Genomic DNA, 19,820 nt, shown 5'->3' with positions numbered 1-19,820 from the left:
TAAATCAGAAAACTCTCTCTGCTGCTCCCCTCACTGCTGCTGCTCAGCTGGTGCAATGGAAACAGTAATTGCCTACTGAATGAGTGCAGCAGAGGGCTTGAAATACATTCTTACTCGAGATAATTGGCATCAGAAATTGCTTGACTTTACCTCTTACTCCCCACTCCCAGAGTGTAATCTTTTAGAGGTTACTAGTGGTATGTGTTTACTTAAGCACATGCCCTCTCTCATATCACCAGTTTGCAGGAAAGATTGGGAAAAAAATGCTTTTTACTGCTTGAAATATTACAGCATTGGTATGTCAACATATTAATGTTTCCCCCCTTTTTAGAGCTCCAGAAGTTTAATAATCACAAGAATCTTACGATGTTTGCTAATTTGTCATCTGGTTTTCTTTCCTAGACTGTGAAAGCACTAAACCACTTAAAAGAAAACTTGAAAATCATTCACAGAGGTGAGTTCATGTCTTTTCTTCTTTCCTACAAAAATAATTGCAAGGATTTTAAGCAGCCTTTGTGTTGTGTAGAAGTGTATTTAACATGTACCGCCGCGAGTGTGAGTACAGGTTTTGCACAAGCATCCCTCCGCTGGCTGTTCTGCTCTCACTTTGGTCTTTGGTTTTCCTTCAAAGGGTGATCTCAAGGTGCATGGGCATCTGCCTCTGCCTCCAGGCATGTGGCATCTTCAAGGCTGGCTCCATCTCCTCTTGCTCCTGGTTAGGTTCCTCAATGGCAGTGAGCACATCAGGCACCACTGCCCACCCTGCGCCAAGGGGTGGTGGTGGTCGCTGGTGTCAACACTGCAGCTGCTCTTCTAGGAATTGAAAGCTCCAGCCATGACTTACTGGTTTAAATTTCTTTCCCTTCCAGACATCAAACCTTCCAATATTCTTCTGGACAGAAATGGAAATATTAAACTCTGTGACTTCGGCATTAGTGGACAGCTTGTGGACTCCATTGCCAAAACACGGGATGCGGGGTGCCGGCCGTACATGGCGGTGAGTAGGGATGAGCTGAGCAGCAGGGGCTGGGCTGGCCCAGGGGTGTGCAGGGTTGAGTGGGCACAAGCTGGGCAGCAGGAGCTGGCCTGGCCCAGAGGTGTGCAGGACCTTGCCCTCCTCCTATGGGCCTGGCTCAGCATGGCCCTACCTGGCATCTGGCTGATGTGTCAGACTGTTAGCTGTGGGATGAGCACCCCCTTCCCAGGTGGAACCATGCTCTGGATTCAACACTGCTCTTGGTAGCATCAGGCTGTGGCAAAGTGACCGAATTCCCCTGTTTTTTTGCTGGATTGCTCACCTGCTGCTGGTGCTGCAGTGGGGAGGTTCTGCTCTCTGCCTCCCAACAGCTCCCGAAACCCAACAAACAGCATGTGGGGCAGCAGTGCCCTCCAGGAGCAGGGTTCTTCTGCTCTGCAAGAAATCCATTTGCCACAGCAAGATTATGCTACAGCAGTTACTGCAGAGCAGAATGGTAGTGAATTTTGCAAACCACTTCAATTCCAAAGTGTTCCATAACTTAATTCCAGGAGAATGTGAGTCTAGAGAGCAGCTGCATAGAAATTGCTGGGGCTGAGCCTTGTCGCCTGGGAGTCTGTCCTGCTTATTTGCTTCCCTCCCTTTCCTAGGAAGAAAAGCTGTGGTAGTGATTTTCAGAGCTGTCTGAGGGTTTTACATGCCTCTGTGCTTCAGGCTGCTTTGAAAATGTACCTGTTGGTTCCACCTCTGCTGAAGGAGTCTTGCACAGAGAGCTGTGTGTCTTCTGCTATCAGTGTAACTGTGATTGTGCTGAAATTTGACCTCTTGTTACTTGTCTTATGGCTATATATGTTGAAAAATACTGTTTTCTGAATATTCGCATCTACCATCAAGGAAACAAAAAGAAAAGATATCTCTCTTTTAAGGTACAGTGCCCACCTCGTCTTGGCAATGGCTCTCATGTGGCTTTCATGTGACTTTGGTGTCCAAGGCAAAACCTGTCCACCTTAATCACGATCTTTGCAAGCAGATTTTGAGTTTCAGAGTATTTCACCTTTTCTGTTCACTGTCCTCATAGCAGTGCTGGTTATTCAACAATCTGGAAAGAAAGGTGCCAATGAGATGTGTTACTGTAGACTTGTGATGGGCTGGAGGGAGGGCAGAGGCACATCCCTGCTCTGAGCACTCTTGGCAAATGCAGAGAGCTCCCCCCAGGGAAGAGGATTGGTCAGAGCTGCCCCATGTGTGTTGGTGGTGGGTCATAGGGTGCAGAGGGCAACAGCAGAGAGAGGTGCCCCAGGAGGGGATGGCATCAGTGCAGTCTGAGCTGGTCTGACCCAGGGCTGGGTTTGTGTGTCAGACCACAGGCTCTTTGGATCGCATCGCTCCATGGAATCACAACTGCTGTTAACTTTTCCCTGTGCTCTGAGGTGTGTATCAGGTCTGTAAATAGTCTTCCTGCAAAATTGCTCTCTCCTTCCCCCCTCCCAAGGTCCATGGGCAATAATTACAGAAATTAATGTTCCCACTTTTTCTTAAAACCGTGAGTAGCTGGTTAGCTTTGTACAGGCTCCTGGTTTTGTTTCTGCCATGTCTGTAAATAGCTGCACTTCTTCATCTCCCCTGGGACTTGGGTGGGTGAGTGCTTCCCATAGTCCCTTGGGTTTCCTCCCTGTTTGTGCATATCCACCCTGCTCTTTGTGCATCTCCATCACCAGCTCCAGACTCTGTTGGATTTTGCAGTGAGCAAAAGTGTTTTGATTCAATTTATTATTTTAGGAGCCTTGGCATGGTACAGGGTCTGTGGGATGAGCCAGCAGCTGGCAAGCGGTGTGGGTGACAGCTGGCCTCTTCCCTTCTGCTCTCTGGACTCAGGGACTCCTCTCCAAGTACATGAGCATTTCCATGTATTAGGAAGGCTGGGAAATGGAGAGATGTCCCCAGCATGCAGGCACATTTGCCAGATCTTTCTACAAGCCAGCAAGAGGTTGATGTCTGTAGTGATGCTGTGACCAAACCTCAATATACCTGGGAGGAAGTCAGGACAATCACACTCCTTTCAAAAGAAAAATTTTAAATTTTTTTTTTTTAATGCAAAATAGGCAACTATTTTTGGTGCAAAATGATCTGACTGGTTCAGCCAATATAGATGTGATCCAGGCTGCTGGATGATGCTCCATGATGACTTAACCACGTTGCTTTGCAAGGCCTCGCATGGCCTATGGCACTTGGAGTAATTCTTACAGCATGAGCAATTGCCCACCAAAGGAACCTGATAACACCACACTCACTGGAGCTGGGTCCCCAAATAGCCATGGATAACAATAACGTTGGGTGCTGGCCAGTTCGGCTGCGAGCAGGAGCCAAGTCCATCTGCTAGGCAAGCAAGTCCACTTGCTAAGCAAGTGCTGTGTGGTTTAACCAAAATTGTTAGAGCTGTCACAGAAAGCAGCGTTATCTGCCTTGGAGCTGCCAGTGCTGAAGAAGTTGGTTTGCTTTTGGCTGTGAATTCCCCTGCAATTGTTCTAGTGAAGCAAAGGGATGTGTTTTGATGCCCTGTGTTCTCAGAGTTCAGGCCATGCATGGAAAAGGAAAAATTCCCAAGGCAGGTGACAGTGACAGCTCAGAGCCTCCCTTGGCTGCCTGCATGAATAGAGGGAGAGGCTGCAGGGATGCAGGAGCTCTCTGAATCCTTTACCCAAGCAGAGTTGCAGCAGGAGCCTCTGTTTCAGCTTTACATTCCTGACCTGCCCAGGTTTTCATCAGGCTCATTCATTTATCTGAACAGGCAGGCTGTTGGCTTGAATTCATGCAGCTAAAATCCTCATGGATGCTATTGAATATTGCTGTTGAACTTTTTTTTTTTTTCCTTCCTCCTGAAACTTGGCACTCAGCCATAATTTTTACATCTGAGAAAACAAATTTGGGAAGAGACTGTGGGAGACATGGCACCATCCCTCAGCCTGGGTCTGGGCTCTGCTGCCTGCAGTGCAGTGAAAGCTGAGGGAGATGCCTGAGCTCTGTGCAAGCTCTCCCAGCTCATGTGGTGCTGCTGTCACCGACCTGCTGCAGGGCGTTTGGCTGAGAAGATAACCTCTGCTTACTCATTCACCTGCTGAAGTCATCAGCGAGGTTGACCCAGCATGGGACTTCTGTCCAAAATTAGGTCCTTAAATCACATGGTGCAGAGCCCATGCTGATCTCCTGCCTGTGCCTCAGCATTTCCACGCCATCCTGCTAGGGGGATGATGGTAAGGGGCCTCCCTCCTTGCTCCTTCATCTGCTTGGGCAGATTTGTAGAAACTTGGGGAAATGTGTCAGCAGCCACTGTGTGAGCAGACTGCTCAGCCAGAAGTACTGCAGGCAGGATATGAGTTTTGTTGGAGGCAGAAAAAAAAAAAGTCACTTTGGCCAATAGAATTCATGTGGAAAAATGCCTAAAAGTCCAGTTTGGGAGATAGGTGCCCTCAGGGGAGGTACTTGAGGTTCAGCTGGAAAGATCAGGTGCCTCCTGCTTTGGCTGTGCAGGGACAACCCAGGGTCGCTCTGGCTGCTGTGATTAGCTGCAAGAAGGTTGATTAGGAGCCACAAATAGCAGGATGTGATCACCAGGCTGGTGAAGATGCAGAGAGGGATGGGCAGTGTTCTTTAGGGCAGGCTCAGGTGTGGGGAGAGGGAGAGAAGAGCTGTGCAGGTCCCAAGCATGAGCCTCCCATCCCCCTGAGCCCATTTGGGGTGAGGCTGGGGGGGATTATGCTTCAGGAGGACCTTGGGGGATTGCAGGGGATTTGCTCTGCCCCTGAGTCAAGCCTTTTCCTCCCAAGGGCAGGATCCCCTGCAGCACCACTGCCAGCTGCCCGGGCACCACTGTGGGTGCCAGTCCAGCATCCAGCTCCTCCATCCCCTCCTGCTGCAGCCCAGCCCTGGGTGATGGAGCAGGCATGGCAGGAGTGGGGCACCCACCATGTCCAGGAGCCAGTGCTCAAGCATCTGTTGAATGCAAGAGATCCTTTTTCATGTAGTATGGGGAGCATTGGGGTCAGGAGGGGACCCAGGGTGGTGAGGGCCATGCTTTGCAGGGTGTGGGTTTTCATGGGTGATGAGGCCCAGGGAACCTCCCAATGCTGTGTTCAGACCAACAGGTTGAATGGGAGATCTTTAAGAAAAAGAAACAAGATAGTAAGGCTGAACTGCTAGTGACTCCAGCCTAGCTGAGCTGCCATATGATGGTACCTTTGCTGATGATTATCTGCATTTTGTTATGCTTGATTTCTGGTTAAGATGTGTGACTTCATCTGTAGACACTCTCTTTTGGTTCCCTTTTTTCTGCTGCATTAGGGTCCTTTAGAATCCTAAGTTGTCCCCTGAGCTGCACTAGACTCCTTTTCTTTTTGGTATGTGTTTGGAAGCTTGCTTGTTGGGTCACCATTCAGGCTGTGGAAAAATAACTGGGCTCTCTGCAATTCAGTTTCTTGCCCTTTCAAGGACTTCTAGAGGATCTCCACCAAAATTACAGGTCTTCAGTGAGGTTCTGGGACAAAGTTACTTATCAGGGCTGAAACCTTACCTTATAACCCAAACCTGCTGCCTCTCCAGAGCTTGGCTCTGTTCACTAACACAGTTCTTGGAAGCAGTGGTGGGGATGCATCAAGGTCTGGGGTATTGGAGATGGCCTTATGAAACAACACCAGATGGGGAAGACCTCCAGAGCCCTGTGTTAAAGATGCCTCTTCTAGTGCTGGAGAATCTTCTATAGTGCACATGAAGTTGTCGTGGTTATTAATTATGCTCTCAGTGCCATCTTTTTAATATGAGTAAGTCTTGTTTTGATGGATGGCTCTGGGCTTTCATTTCCACTTTATTTGAAGAACTACAGAGTCCCTTACTTGCCCTAGCCCCTTTCCTCAGGAGGTCTTTTCTGACTCTGATGTAGTCACCTCTTAAGCTTTTCTTTGAGGAGATTAGCAGATGAGCAGCTTATAACCTTAAGGCAGATTAGATTGTATTTTATGGCTGTGCTATAAACCTCCTATTTTTTTAAAGCATCTTTTTAAAAACATAGATTTCCAGGGTTTGGCTCACCTATGGCATATATAATAAGGGCACTTTCAAGTGTTTCCTATACCTATTTCCTATACCTGTTTGTTCTGATTCTTATGATTCACTCAGGACAATTTAAGACTTTCTGTTAAAGAGATCCTGAAGTTAAAACAAAACTCAATAAGTAGACAGTAACAACTACTGAGGCTGCTTGCATAAAAACCAGAAAGGACTGGACTGTGCTGAATTGGCATTTCACATTAATTTTTACACTAAACCTCCATGAACTCAGTGTTTGATTCCTTCAGATATTTCTCTCCTGGGGTGGGATGTCTGCCCTAGTAACAAGTTTGCCTCTAGAGCTGTGCCAGGCTCTGCCCAGAGGGACAAACGTCAAGTTTTTTTTTAAGTTGGCAGATGCTTCTCTTTCCTTCCTGCACGGCACAGTGTCTGACTGCTCCTTCTGCCTGTTTCAGCCTGAGAGGATAGATCCCAGTGCATCCAGGCAAGGCTACGATGTCCGCTCAGACGTCTGGAGTTTGGGAATTACATTGGTAAGTGTGTTGGGTTTAAGCCCTGTACTGCATGGTGCATGTCTGCTGGGCAGCCTTGCTCAGCTTTGCAGCATGATGGAGTTGGTTGCTGTCAAACAGGTGCTTGAAGCAAAGCCCAGCTCCACTGCTGTGAAGCATCTGGATGTTGTGATTGAAGTGGGCCCAGAAAAAATGTCACTCCCTTCAAGGCAGATGGCTCTCCTGAAGCCCATAGAATGCATTTAGCTGCAGCTTTGTTTTGCAGAGAAAGAGATGTGAGCAAGGATGAATTAATTGTCTTTAAAATCTCATATAAGAAGGGATGGTGAGTGTGGAGATGCAGAAAGTGTAGATAAGTTTGTCACAGCCCTGGCCTCATCTCTATTTGAGGTGTGCAGAAAACTTCAGTTAACCAGTCCTGGCTGCTGATTCCTCTCTGGTTTCACCACAGCATTGCTGGGTGCATACATGGATAAATTGAAAAGATCATCCCTTCTCGAGGGGGTGAAGTATAAGAGAAAGCAGAAGCAGTAAATGTGAACCAGGAGATTCTGTCTTCCCCACAGGTGTATTAAAAGGCTCATTTTCCTGCAAGGAGCAAGGGAGTTGGACCAGTGATCCATATGGGTTCTTTCCAACTCAAGATATTCTGTGATTGTGTGATTCTCACTATCCATTTTCTGTAGTGGTTGGCAGAATGCTTAGGAATGGAGGGAGGATTTTACTCTGCTACTTATGAACACCTTGATGAGGGTCAGTGTGAGAGAAGACATTATCACATGGCAATGCAGATTGAAGTTACTTTGTGTAACCTGCCTGGTGCTGTTGCTGTCTCTGCAGTATGAGCTGGCCACAGGGCGATTCCCATACCCCAAGTGGAACAGTGTGTTTGACCAGTTGACACAAGTAGTAAAAGGAGACCCACCACAGCTGAGTAACTCTGAGGAAAGGGAATTCTCCCCAAGTTTCATCAACTTCGTCAACTTGTGGTAAGTGTTTCCTGCCAAAAGCACTTGGAGTTGGTTTGCTTTGACATTGCTAGGTATTTGGCAAGGGTCACATGCTAAGCACTTCCTAGCTCAGTTTCACATTCCTGTGCCAGTGTGAGAGTGAGGACTTTTTACATTTCACTGGTTTGGAGATGATGGGAACTTAGTGGGGAGTGGGCTGAAGGGCAGACCTTTAGAACCTGCTCTTCGGAGAAGGGGTGAGGAGAAAACCTCTTGAGAATTTACGCTTGTGATAGGACCCATGGCAGGAGATTTGTGTGGCCAGGTAAGGGCCTGGCCTGTGCATCCTGTTCCTTGGTGTCACACACCCTTATGACTTCCTTCCTTATATAGGCAGAAGCTTGAGACTCCTGGCAGTATTCTCTGGTGGTTGGACAGAGGATTTGTACTGGTCCTGAGCCTTCCCACTCAGTAGTGTGTTCTGCTTAGCACAGTGACTGTCAGGACTGTGGCAGGTGGCTTGCTTGCTTGTTGGCTTCATGTCCTGTGTCAGTCATGTATCAATTTAAAGACTAGAGGTGGTTTTCTATAGGGCAGGGACTCTGCCTTGGGTGGAGAATGTGCAGGGTTTGTGCAGAAGGGGCTTGGAGCAGTCTATCTGCCTGGTGCCTGTGTGGTCCTGCTCAGGTTAAGGGTTCATCATGAACTTTCTGTTTGAGTATTTTTTCTTGTCAAAATGTGAAAGGTTGTCAGCATAATTTCATTAAGCTAATACTAAAGAACACAGAAGATCCATCCCTGCAACCTGCATTTCTCTTTTGGGACCTTCTGCAGACCGATGCAGGAGACGTCCTCAGCACATGGATGTTCATCTCAGAGCATTCTGACACAAGAAAACTTGTCTCTAGACAATTTTAACTTTCAAGTGGTTTTGTTTCAGGGTTCTTCATCCACTGGAGATTTTTTTTTTTTTGCTTTAGAATTTACTATCTTTCAGAAATACAGATTTTTTTATTGAGGCCAGGTTACGCTTTCCAGCTGGCTGTAAGGAAAGCCTGGTTATTGTCTTTGGGCTGCAGAACGCATAAAAACGGTTTGCTGCTCAAAAGTTGTTACCATTTTTCAGTCAAAAATCGTGTAGTATTTGGTTGGAAAGCAATAGTTGGCTTCCCACATCATTCTCCTTAGAGATGCTTCACCACTGCAGTTTGCAAAGCCAGGAGCTTGCTCTCTTGCCCTGCGTACACTGGTGGGTTTGGTTCCAGGTGGCCCAACAGAGGAGCCTGCATGGCCTCCCTCCTAAACAGGAGCATTTTTGGCCTATGGGTCTGATTGGGTCAATTCACATTTCCAGTTCATTTGCCTCTCCCAAGGCTTGCAGCTCTGGGACAGCCACAATGAGTGGAACACTGGGGACATTCTCAGTCTAATTCTGTTTTTTCTATAGTCTGGTTTTGTAAATAATCTGAAATCTGCCTGAAATATTTATGATGTATTCATAGCAACACTGAAATAAATATTTATTTTAATAACTTTTCATTGAGAGCAAACTGTAATCTTGGGTGTTACTAATCCAGGCAGGTGTGAGTATTTGGGTGGTAGCATAAATCTCCTGAGGATTACCCTATAAATGGCAATCTAATAATCTTCTATTTTTGTGTGTTCAAGGGTCAGGAAGAATGTTGAAAGAGGAGTATTTTAGGGTTTTTTTCCAATTTGTTTTGGAACCTAACAGCACTGTGAATGCCTAGGTGGAATATTTTCCCCCTTCAGCCCACCTCCCTGTTTTAAATGCTTATCTGACATCATTCTTGTCCTGGAAGTATTTCCAGTGATTCAGCTTTATGCTCCAGAGTTTGCAGAGGATCCAAGCTGTGTGTCTGGCCTCTTCCAGGCAGAGCTCCAGTGTGCCTGGAGAGCTGAGATGTTCCTGCAGAGGAGATGTATGGTGTTGCAGAAAACCACTCCAGACACAGAGCTTCATGTCAAGCTGCAAAAGAAATGAAATGCTCTGAGTGCTTTATGAAAGTGCATAGAAATTTCAGAGCAAAGCTTTGGTCTATGGACTGAAGTCCTAACTAGCTGCCTTAAAGGTGTGAGGAGTGTATTCAAATCCCCAGGCTTGCTGAGGCCAGAAAATGAATTGTTGTTGGGCAGCACAAGCAAAGTCATCCAACAAAGTGAGGATGTTTGTGCAGCAGCTGTGGGTTTCCTGCCCCCTCTGCCCTGGGCAGCTCTGCAGGCAGCTCACAGACTGAGCAGCACTGAGCCTGCAGTGTTATTTACCTTCTGCTGCCCCCAGTGATTTGAGGCCACACTGCAGCAGTGCTGGAGCTTGAGAAAGGTCCAGTCGGGGGTGGGACATTCCCATGGGGTGGTAATGCAGTAGACTCAACTCCCTTCATTTGGGAAATATGCTACATCAGCCTTTTCTCTCTGACTCCCAGGGCAGGGACTGCCCAGCACTGAGCCCCAGCTGGCAGTGCCTCTGCCTCTGGTCCCATCACCTCTCTTCTCTCCTGCCATGTCCACATTGCTTCAGGAGCATCCTTGTGCTCAGCTGAGGCCTAGCAGGTGGTCAAGGTGCCAGGGGATCCCCACAGGAGGGGACACTTTCCAGTCACCCTCTCTGTCCCTCAGCCACCCATGGGCAGCCACATCACTTCCCTTGCTCCTTCCAGGCAGCTGGGGATAAGCACAAATGGCCCCCCAGAGCCATTTGTTCACCTGCTGTCTGCCACAGCCCCTGCCCCTGCCTGACACCATGGGCTCTGCCTCCAGGTCCCCCTGCCCGATGGATGGAAGACAGGATGGCTGCTGCTGCCCAAGGCTTGTGGTTACACAGCCCTCAGACCCCACTTCCATATGGAGACAGCAGTAGCCAGGATGGCTTTCTGCTTGCAACTCCTTTGGGCTCCACCTGTGTTTTTTCTAGAAGACAGTGAGTCTGCCCATGACAGCAGTGGATCTAACATTGTGTCCTGAAAAGAATTGCATTTGAAGTCTGTAATTTTTTTTTTTTTTTTTTTTTTAGCCTTACAAAGGACGAGTCCAAAAGGCCAAAGTATAAAGAGCTTCTGGTGAGTGCAAATCCTGGCTGCCCCCATGGGCTTTCACAGCTCTGCCAGTCCCACAGCAGGGCTGGTCACACCTCCAAGGCTGCTGCTTGAGCCATCAAGGCAGAATGTTGGGATCCACAGCCTGAGGAGGAACACCACCTCCATGCCACTGCCTCTGGTCTGAGGTCTTGATGCTCACCAAGATCATTCATGTCTCTGAGACCAGCAGAGCCTGTCTGTGGTGGGGGGGTCCTGAAGGAACAAATGTAGTGATGCTTTTGAGTTGGATAAGTCACATTTGGCAGTCATGCACCTTCAGGTAGCACTGGGCATCTGGAAGCCACCTCTTCAGGGGATATGTGAAACCATGCCCTGGGTCCCTGATGGTGGTGGTGGGATACAAAAGGAGTTTGCCAGATGGCCTGGCCCAGGGTCATGGTGTCATTGCTTTCCAGCTGCTTTGCATTGGGTCCAGCCACTATGGCTTCCTGAGCAAACAAGAGGGTCAGGGCTCAGAACTGTGGTTGGGTCTTGACATCCTGTTTGACCTCTGCAAGCCATGTCTCCCTCTCACTCCTGTCTCTCCTCATTAGTGATGAGGAAACCTCTCCTGAAAAAGATTTCAGTACATGTCCATGCTACAAGGAATGGGTGCTGCTAGTTCTGCAGGACTGCCTCCTGCCCAGTGTTCATGACACTCCAGGAATCCAGTCCCACATCCATGCTGCACATTTAAGACATTGATTCCCTCTATGTAAAAATCATGGACCAAGCAATGTCATGTTGTCTTACAGCCACCAAGCCCTGTGTTCTTTCATTAGGCAAATCCATGCAGGAAGCTTTTATCTAGGGTAGCCAGCATGTGTCAGAAGGGAGAATGTAACCTTGTTGGTTTTTTTATCCAATTCCAGAAACATCCCTTCATCCTGATGTATGAGGAACGCACAGTGGATGTTGCATGCTACGTTTGCAAAATCCTCGATCAAATGCCAGCAACTCCCAGCTCTCCAATGTACGTCGATTGATATTGCTGCTACATCAAACTCTAGAAAAAGGGCTGAGAGAAAACAAGCTGTAAAGAATTTTCATCACATATTGCAGTGTTTTTAATGCTCGCCCAGACACCATGTGCAATAATATTGGTGTTATTTCCATCCTGTCCGTATACTGTTGTCACATATAAAGTGCATCCCTGTAATATCTGATCACACAGTGTTAGTGTTGGTCAAAGAGAGACCTCATCTTGCTCTTTTGTGGACATATTCATGAAATGTGGAAATAAGTACATATATTTGTTGACCGTGATTGGATAGCACCTAAAATTCATTTCTAGACTCAAAACTTGGAGACTTCTCAGCAGCTACTGGAAAGATTTTTCTCTCAAACTCTTCCAATTGTTGTTTCAAGTAATAATAAAAGCAAACAAACAGAAGTTAGGCGTTGTCTGTCTGAACTGTAAGAGACTTTGCCTGGAGGGAGAAGAACTTGCTTAACCAACGAGATGCTTTGCCTTCTGAAGCTAGAAAGGCAAAGGAGAATTTTATTCTTCACAAAGTGCAATAGATTTACTGCTATGAAATTCTGTTGCTTTACAGTCGCAGTGTACTTTCTGGGGACGGTGTGCTCAGCTGAACTTCCTGTTAAAGAGAGATCATGTTAAATATAGTGAATATGTCTTTACCAAAAATATGTTGCATTGAAGAGGCTAACATTAAACTATTCAGAGATGGGAAATAATGTATTCTTTCTCCTTTTACCATACCAGCCACTCTTCACTCTTAACTAGGTGTCCTGTAACTTGTTACCTGGTAAGATAAGATCTTTGACCTGAAGAATTATTAAACTACTCAATTGAATTTAACCTGCTTGTGGCCTGATTTATAGCTGCACAGTGCTTGTGCTTGCCACCAGCTGGCTTTGCTTTGACTTCCCTAGGTGCTGTTCATAAAGACTGCAGCTGTTTCAGTGAGCCACAAACAAATGTTTGTGATTTCTAGTCAGTGTTTCTCATGTCCTTCGCTCTTCCCAGCCCTGATGTCAGAGAGGGATGTGGCCTTTTCACTGACCCCAAGACCACCTCCCAGCCCAGTGTCCCTCACAAGACCAAACCTCAGTGCTTCCCTCTTGCCAATGCAGGCAGGAAGGTGGGGGAGGTCCCCCCACCCACTGGGGCTCTGTGCCCACCTTCTGCTGCAAATACCACACTCTGCTTAGCTTGCTGGAGACCTTTGTCACTGCCTTCTGGGCTCATTTAACCCCTTCTATGACCCTCCATAACTCTTGTAACTGCATCCTAGAGTGAACCTCACTGAGATTGGTGCAAACAGAGGTGATGTGGAGATGAGGGAGCATCTAAGGCCTCATGGGTTTCTAGCTGACCCAGCTAGGCCAAGGAAGCTGTCATGTTCTGCCTTATTGCTAAGCAAAAGGGAGTATCAGTAGAGTTTTTTCTGAATTGGTGTATTTTTTTAAAGATTAACTTTTTCCTGAAAACATTTTTCCCCCCAAACATTATAGTTTTCAGCCGTTTAGTAGCATACCAGCTGGAGGCTTTGGGGTTTCTGATTTCCATTTTGAGTTGTCTAGTTTAGGCACTTGGTAGGACTTCATCACTGGTAGAGCAGTCTCTGCAGCAAAGCTGGACCCAGAAGCAGAGGACTAGAGACTCCAGAGGAGTGAAAAGACAGCGGTGCTGGCAGGATTCACTGGAGACCAGGACATCCCTGCCCCAGCTGCTCAGTTGAGAACAGAGAGCCAAGACCATGCTGTGGACACCTGGTTGTTTCTCCAGACATGGAGGTGAGGTTGCAGCTGCAGCACTCTGCATCAGCTCCTGCTGGGCTGGAGGAGCTGCTCACTCCAGTGCCTTGGGGCACAGAGTGCCTGGCTGGGCTGGGAGCTGCACGCCTCCTGCACTTGTGGGTTATGTTCCCCATCAGGCCAGGCAGTCACTAAAATTTTCCCAAAATGGACAAGGCAGATCTTTAGTACTAAACTGGTCAGTCTTAGCAGCTCTGCTTATTCACATGGGGGATCAGTTGAACACCATGTGTAGTGTATCCAAAGCAAAGTAATTGTGCCCCCAGCCCCAAAGGTTAAGAAAATGTGTTGGTTTTTTTTTCTTTTCTCAGGCTTGGCACATCCCCACAGCTGGGATTCACCTCCCCATCCTCCAGACCTATGCTGAGCCTCACAGGAGCTGTCTGGGGACAGAGGAGACAAGGGCCAGTAGAGAAAGATGCCTGGCAAGGTGCTCTGCCTCTGCCCCACCTTCCAGGTGTTCAGCTCTGATTCACATCTGCCCCATGACAGGGAGCCCAAAAACCTTTCATGAGGTGGAGCCTCCCAAAAAAAACAGTTTCCTTCCAATGCAGGTGTCTGCCTTGCTCTGTGCTTTCAGCACAACTGGGGGCAGCTCTCCACTGCAGGTCCCGAGCTCCTCTTCAGCAGCCTGGGGAGTTTGCTTTCAGCAGATGGGAATCACAAAGCTTTGAGCAGCCAAAGTCAGGGTTGAAGTGCTGTGGTATGGGGTGGATGTACAGAAGAGATGTTTAGCATATTAAACAGAGGTTATTATAAACTATTAAGGGTGCGTCATGTACCTGTATTAAGAAAAAAAAAAGAAAAAAGGTGTAAAGTGTTCAGAAGCTGTGAAATAGTGTAAGAACTGTACATTGCGAACTCTGGTTACTTTTTTTTTTTTTTTTTTTTTTGTACTATAGAAAAATGTATAAAAAATATCAAGAAGCTGATGTGCAGGCATGTTGCCTTATTGTCTGTAATATGGAGCTCAGGAACATAACTGCTTCAAAGAGCTTCAGAAAATTTTATCTGGATTCCTGGTTTCACTTCCTCCTCTATATAAGATATTACACATTGATCAGAGTGTTTATGTAATAGTTCTATCCTTTTGCCTGCAGGTCAGTTGTAATAAAACTAGGATGAGACTGTGACCTTGTTATTTTTATTTTGTAAGGTCAGACATTAATGGGAAGATTCAGTAAAAGCTGTTTAAGTAGTAAGGTTCCAAGACCTCCCTCAGGTGGAAGTAGCTGTTCAGAGGAGAACCATCCTCTGAGATTGCTTGTGCTGAATTTAAATCAAAAAGAATGAATTCAGACTGCCTGAATCTGAACAGATGGAGCTGTCAGTGGTTGCTTCTGAGTGAACTTGAGGTGGATGGTGGGGAAACGGGGACTTGCCATGGAACTAGACTTGGAGTCTCATTTCTGGAGCTTTGGCCACATCTCCTGCATGCAAGATGTGATTCCCCTGCTCTCTGCAGGCTGCTCACCGGGCAGCTGGAGGATGAGCTGTGCTGCCTGCAGAATGGGACTTGCCTGCTGGAGGCAATGGTGCCAGGTTCTGCCACTGAATTAATTTGCCAAATGACAGGCAGGCAAAGGACTCCAATACGCTTGGAGCCCAGGAATTTGGGCTCACTTTCACAAGGGCTGGTTTCCTCAGTTCATGCAGCTTCCATTATGATCAGAGGAAAAAAGCAACCCAGTTTATCACCCACACAAATGGGTATTTGCTGCCTTATCAGCAAAGGATCACTTGGGAGTTTTGGCTGCAAATCCTCAAGGTCTGTCCGGTTCAGCTACAGACATTTCTTGTTATGGTAAGTGTTCAGAAAGTAAACACTGGTTACAGTGGACTATCAAACACTAAATGCTCAGTTGAGGAAGGCTGATTCTCATGCCAGACACCTGCTTCTATAAAGCCAGATCCAAAATGTCACAAGGAAGAAGCCTGGGCAGAACCTCAGAAGCATTTCAGTGGATGATAGTAGTCACTGAGTCCTGATGCAAAACCAGAGACACCTATAAATTAAAAAGACTCCTCAGTCCCTGCCTCCTTGCCTCGGGACACCACAGAACATCTGCTGTCCACGAGAGCTCAAAATGCCCTTGACCTGGGAAATCCGCCCTGAGAACAGCAGTTCTGTGAACCAAGGGAACTCAAATGCTCCCTTTTCCTGGCTGACCTGGGACAGCCCAGAACAGCTTTGCCCACTGCAGGTCAGTACCTCTCCCAGCATCAGATTTTGTAAGCCCATGGGCAAGAAATTGTGCAGTAGGAGGTAAGACTCATTTTGTGTATTTTTCAGGTTGCTGTTTGCAAAGATTCCTGTTACTGAGCCTACTTTTGACCAAGTAATCTTGGCCAACTTAATCTTCTTATGACTAGGCTTGTGCTGCCCTTCCCTTTGTGATCCCATGCTTCCTGTGCTTGATAATTGCATTACTCTTTACCTTCCTTCCAGCATCTCCCTGTCTGATCTTCTCCATCCTTTCTCCAGGAACTGAGACTGATGGACTCACAGGTCTAGAGGTTCCTGGCTCTTCCCTCATGCCCTCCTTGTCACTTACAGCAACGTTGTCTCACTTCCAGACATCAGGGACCTTCACAGACTCCCAAGATCATTGGGAGAGATGAACCTCTGCCAGTCCCTTCTGCACACCAGGGTGAATCCCATCAGACCCAACTCATCTGTTCCTCAGAGGTGTTTCTACAAAAGGCCCTCAGGCTCTTTGGGTACACCCTGGGTGCAGTGGGGGGGGGCAGCCAGGGTGGCCCCAGCAGTGTCCCCATGCCTGGGGATTGTGCTGTCACTGGCACTGCCATCTCCCCCCTTCCTGGGGGAGTTGCTCAGCACCCAGTACAACATCTCTGAGACCACCAACACCACCCAGTGTTGATGGATGAATTTCTCAGTGGGCTGTAGCCCCAGGAAGGTTTGGGGTTTTTTTTTTGGGGGGGAGGGGAGGGCAGGGACCTGGCAGTGTTCCAGCCCAGGCTGGATGGTGTTTGGAGCAACCTGGGCTGGTGGGAGGTGTCCCTGGTTGTGGGACAGGGGTTGAACTGGGTTGTCTCTAAGGTTTCTTCCAACCCAAATCACTCCATGATTCTATGAATGTTTCGGGATCCTTTCTCCTTTCCAGCTTGGCTGTGGGTACTCAGCCAGTCCCACCCTGCAAAGATGAAGGTGAGTGTTCTGGGAACCCTTTTGGAACACAAGAGAAGATGCCATGAATCTGGAAACTCCCAGGGAGAAGGAGACAGAGTGGGAGAGGTCTCCAGCCTCTGCCACTTGGCTGTGGGACACAAGAGGTTCAGGAGCAGGGGCAGCTCTGCCAGTGCCCACACTGTGCCCTCCATCTGGCAGCCCTCTAGAGCCCCCCAGCAGCTCCCCCAGAGCCCAACACCACCAGGAGCTTGGCTTCTGGAAACTGTCAACAGCTTTGGGCAGGAGCTGACCACTGCTTTTGATGGGGACACTGATCTCCAGGAGCATGGTTTGCAGGGGAACAAAGCCAAACCAGAGCCAACAGAAGAAAAAGCTTCAGAAACAGGCAGCTCCAGGCAGCTTGGTTAGAATTCTTGCAGGAGAAGCTGTTGCTATGAGAGAAATCCTTCTGCTCCTGCAAGGACTCTTGCTGTCCCAGGGCATGGAGCTGATAGCAAAAGGTGGCAGCTGGGATGATGGTGGCTGCCCCAGCCAGTGAAATCAAACAGCAAACTGGGAGCAGACAAGTGGCAAGACAAAGGGATTTTTAATAATGAAGGTGTTGCTGGTAACATAGGTAAGGAAATGTGCTGGTTTACAAGTTTGAAGCTGACAGCATCCCTTTAGATAAGGAAATATATTTGCTGCAAGGAGAAAATTATCTGGAAAGGCCTGTACAACGAGGCAGTGTAGCAGCTAACACTACTCCCTTTCAAGTGCTATGAATATTCCCCATGGACTGGCTTCAACAAATCTCTCACTTAGAAAAAGAAATGCTTTAAAAAAAAAACGCAACCTGTGATTGTCTATCCTAGCAGTGTGCTGTGACCATTTGTACAATAGAGAAGTGGTGCTTTAAATAGTGAGTTGAAAGCTACTGCCACGTGCTTTATACAGCATGCAACAACGGTACCAACTGGAGACACTGCAGGGGCTGCAGAGCCTCCTCCAGCAGCTCCAGCATCCCTGGGGGTGCTCCCAGTGGGAGCCACAGCCAGGCTGCCCACCAGCCCCTCACACCAGACCTCCTCCTAGCTGCTGCATCTTCCATGCACTCTCCTTCCAGTAACACAAATATTAAATACGCTCAGTCTGTAAATAGTTTAACAATCTTTGTCAGCAACAATATTTACTTTGGCAAAACCAGAATTGCAAAGAAGTAGAAGTAAGTGTCCGTCAAACGGTCTGCAGCAAAGTTCTTTGGTGGAAGCCAAGAAGTGAAGGAAAGGCTTCATTTTGCTGGCACCTGAGGAAGGATATTATTGCACAGACTGTGACTTCAAATGGGAGGCATCACTGCAGGAGAGCATCCACCTCTGCTGGCTTCAGGAGAACTGGCTCCTCCAGGCTCAGTGATTCACAGCTGTTCTCCAGATGGCCTTGCCCTGGACTGAGTGAACAGTGACGCTGGAGTAAACTTGAGAAGAAGGGGATGACTGCTGCAGGTTGAGGAGGAATTGGAAGAAGGATGGAGGGATGGATGGGAGAGAAGTGGAGGCAACAAAAGCAGATGCTCACACAAAATCACAGCCATGCCAGGGCCTGCTCATCGCTGACATGCAGGTCACTGAGTGCCCATTTCTGGCTCCCCCAGCTCCCAGGCCATGCAGGGTGGTGGAGATCCATCCTGATTGTCCTGTGCAAAAGACAGTCCCTCCAAAGCCTGGCTCTGTTTTCTATGCAACTTGCTCCTACCTTGGACCAAAACCACATTACATATCTCTTTATCTGTACCAGACCAGCTGGGACATGACAGCTCCACTGGGATGCCATGTCCCTTTGATACCTGAACCTACAGCTTGAGCAGCTGTCTCCAACCTCCAGAGCTCTCTGCTCCAAGGTCACAGGCTTCTGCCTGATTCAGTCCATACTGCAGCTTGGATGGCATCTGGGACCCCTCCAGGCACTGTGAGGACATCACAAGGTGCCACCATGAACATGACAGTCTCTATCTCTCATCCACCCAGAGCAAAGCTGTGCAGGGACTGGACAGAGCAGCTTTGGCGGCAGGAGGAAGGAAGAAAGGTGAGTCTGGATGTATGGAGAAGTGTGCTTGTGGCCCTGGCTGGGCAGAGCCTCCTTGCTCCCACAACCCTGGCCTGGGCATTGCCAAGAGAAGCCCAACAGGATCGTCTAAAGAGCTGGAGGTGGGTAGAAGAGAGGGCAGCAACAGGATCTCTTTTCCAGGATTTCCCATTGCTACCCAGGTGAGTTCTCCTGACCACAGAGTTTTGTCATGAGCTGCTCCAGTTCTTACAAGAGTGACTTCTACAACTGGTTGAGGGGGGAAAAGATAAAAGAAACAAAACTGAAGTTCTGGTCAATCTAAAGAAGTGTTAAAGGCACTGATGTCCTCCGTGGGGATGTGTTGATGAAGGAAAACAAAAGTCCCTCAGCTGTTGTGCTGTCAGTTCGCAGTAACTGGAAATTTAAACAAGTTTATATGCTGGGAAAATTACTCCAGTTTCCCCTGGACTTGGCACATTAGCCCTGTGTGTTTTCCAGCATGGCAGAAACACTGTGCTGGCTGCTGCAGGCCTCCACCACCCTCCCTTTCACCACTGCTGCAGGTGCAGGTCCATGCTGGTGTTCAGATTGAGATCGGTGACATCCAGGAAATCAATGTTGAAGATACTGTGCCCCACAGGGGTGAGGGAGCCAAAGCCAGTAGCAGAGCTGGGGGGGGTGAGGTCCAACCACTCCATCGTTTCCCACGGGGATTCAGTGAAACTCATTTGTAAACCAGAGCCATCAGCAGGGGAAGGGGAGAGCTGAGTTTCCATGGGTGAGAGAGGAGTCTGTAAAATCTCCTGGGATGTGAGCAGTTCATCTGTGGCTTTGCCAGAGAACCCCTCCATCATACCTTCAAAGTGGGACTCTTCTCCCCCCATCTTCAGCAGGGCAATTTCACTGACCCTGCCCAGAGGGCTGTGGGCATTCAGCAGGACCTCGAGGTGAGAGTCACTGCTGCCCGGGCAGTGCTCGAAGGGGAGTGGGGCTGAGATCTGCTCAAAGGCTCCGGGTGGCTTTGGGAGAGCAGCGCTGGGGTTCCCTGTAGACACTGTTATCTGAGGTACTTTCTGGAGGCAGGACCGATCCTCCTTGGCGTTGGCTGGCATTTCTGTCAACAAAAGAGAGGGGTCTGAGGTGCTCTGGCAGTGCCCACTGCTGCTGGGCACAGGGGCACTAACACAGCCCCCTGGCTGGGTGTTCGGGCATACCCACGGGGACCCACTCGCTCCTCAGTCT

The 19,820-nt window shown here is 48.2% G+C and overlaps 2 protein-coding genes across 10 annotated transcripts in view; one reads left to right on the top strand and one right to left on the bottom strand.

The window, feature by feature from the left end:
* MAP2K4 (mitogen-activated protein kinase kinase 4) overlaps positions 1 to 12,419 on the top strand; it is a 73,779-nt gene extending 61,360 nt beyond the window's left edge. For both annotated transcript variants that reach the window (XM_030461913.1, XM_030461914.1), the window contains 6 exons: positions 403 to 454; positions 870 to 997; positions 6,493 to 6,570; positions 7,390 to 7,538; positions 10,534 to 10,579; positions 11,470 to 12,419. In XM_030461913.1, the coding sequence (XP_030317773.1) occupies positions 403 to 454; positions 870 to 997; positions 6,493 to 6,570; positions 7,390 to 7,538; positions 10,534 to 10,579; positions 11,470 to 11,583 (567 nt within the window). In that variant the 3' untranslated portion in view covers positions 11,584 to 12,419. The remainder of the gene's footprint in view (positions 1 to 402; positions 455 to 869; positions 998 to 6,492; positions 6,571 to 7,389; positions 7,539 to 10,533; positions 10,580 to 11,469) is intronic.
* A 4,706-nt stretch (positions 12,420 to 17,125) lies between these two features.
* The window catches only part of MYOCD (myocardin), a 99,750-nt gene continuing 97,055 nt past the window's right edge, over positions 17,126 to 19,820 (bottom strand). For all 8 annotated transcript variants that reach the window (XM_030461946.1, XM_030461948.1, XM_030461949.1 and 5 more), the window contains one exon: positions 17,126 to 19,692. In XM_030461946.1, the coding sequence (XP_030317806.1) occupies positions 19,127 to 19,692 (566 nt within the window). In that variant the 3' untranslated portion in view covers positions 17,126 to 19,126. The remainder of the gene's footprint in view (positions 19,693 to 19,820) is intronic.

Source organism: Calypte anna, chromosome 18, assembly GCF_003957555.1.
Source record: "Calypte anna isolate BGI_N300 chromosome 18, bCalAnn1_v1.p, whole genome shotgun sequence".
In the NCBI taxonomy this organism is placed as follows: Eukaryota; Metazoa; Chordata; class Aves; order Apodiformes; family Trochilidae; genus Calypte; species Calypte anna.
This window is presented reverse-complemented; position numbering and strand designations above follow the sequence as displayed.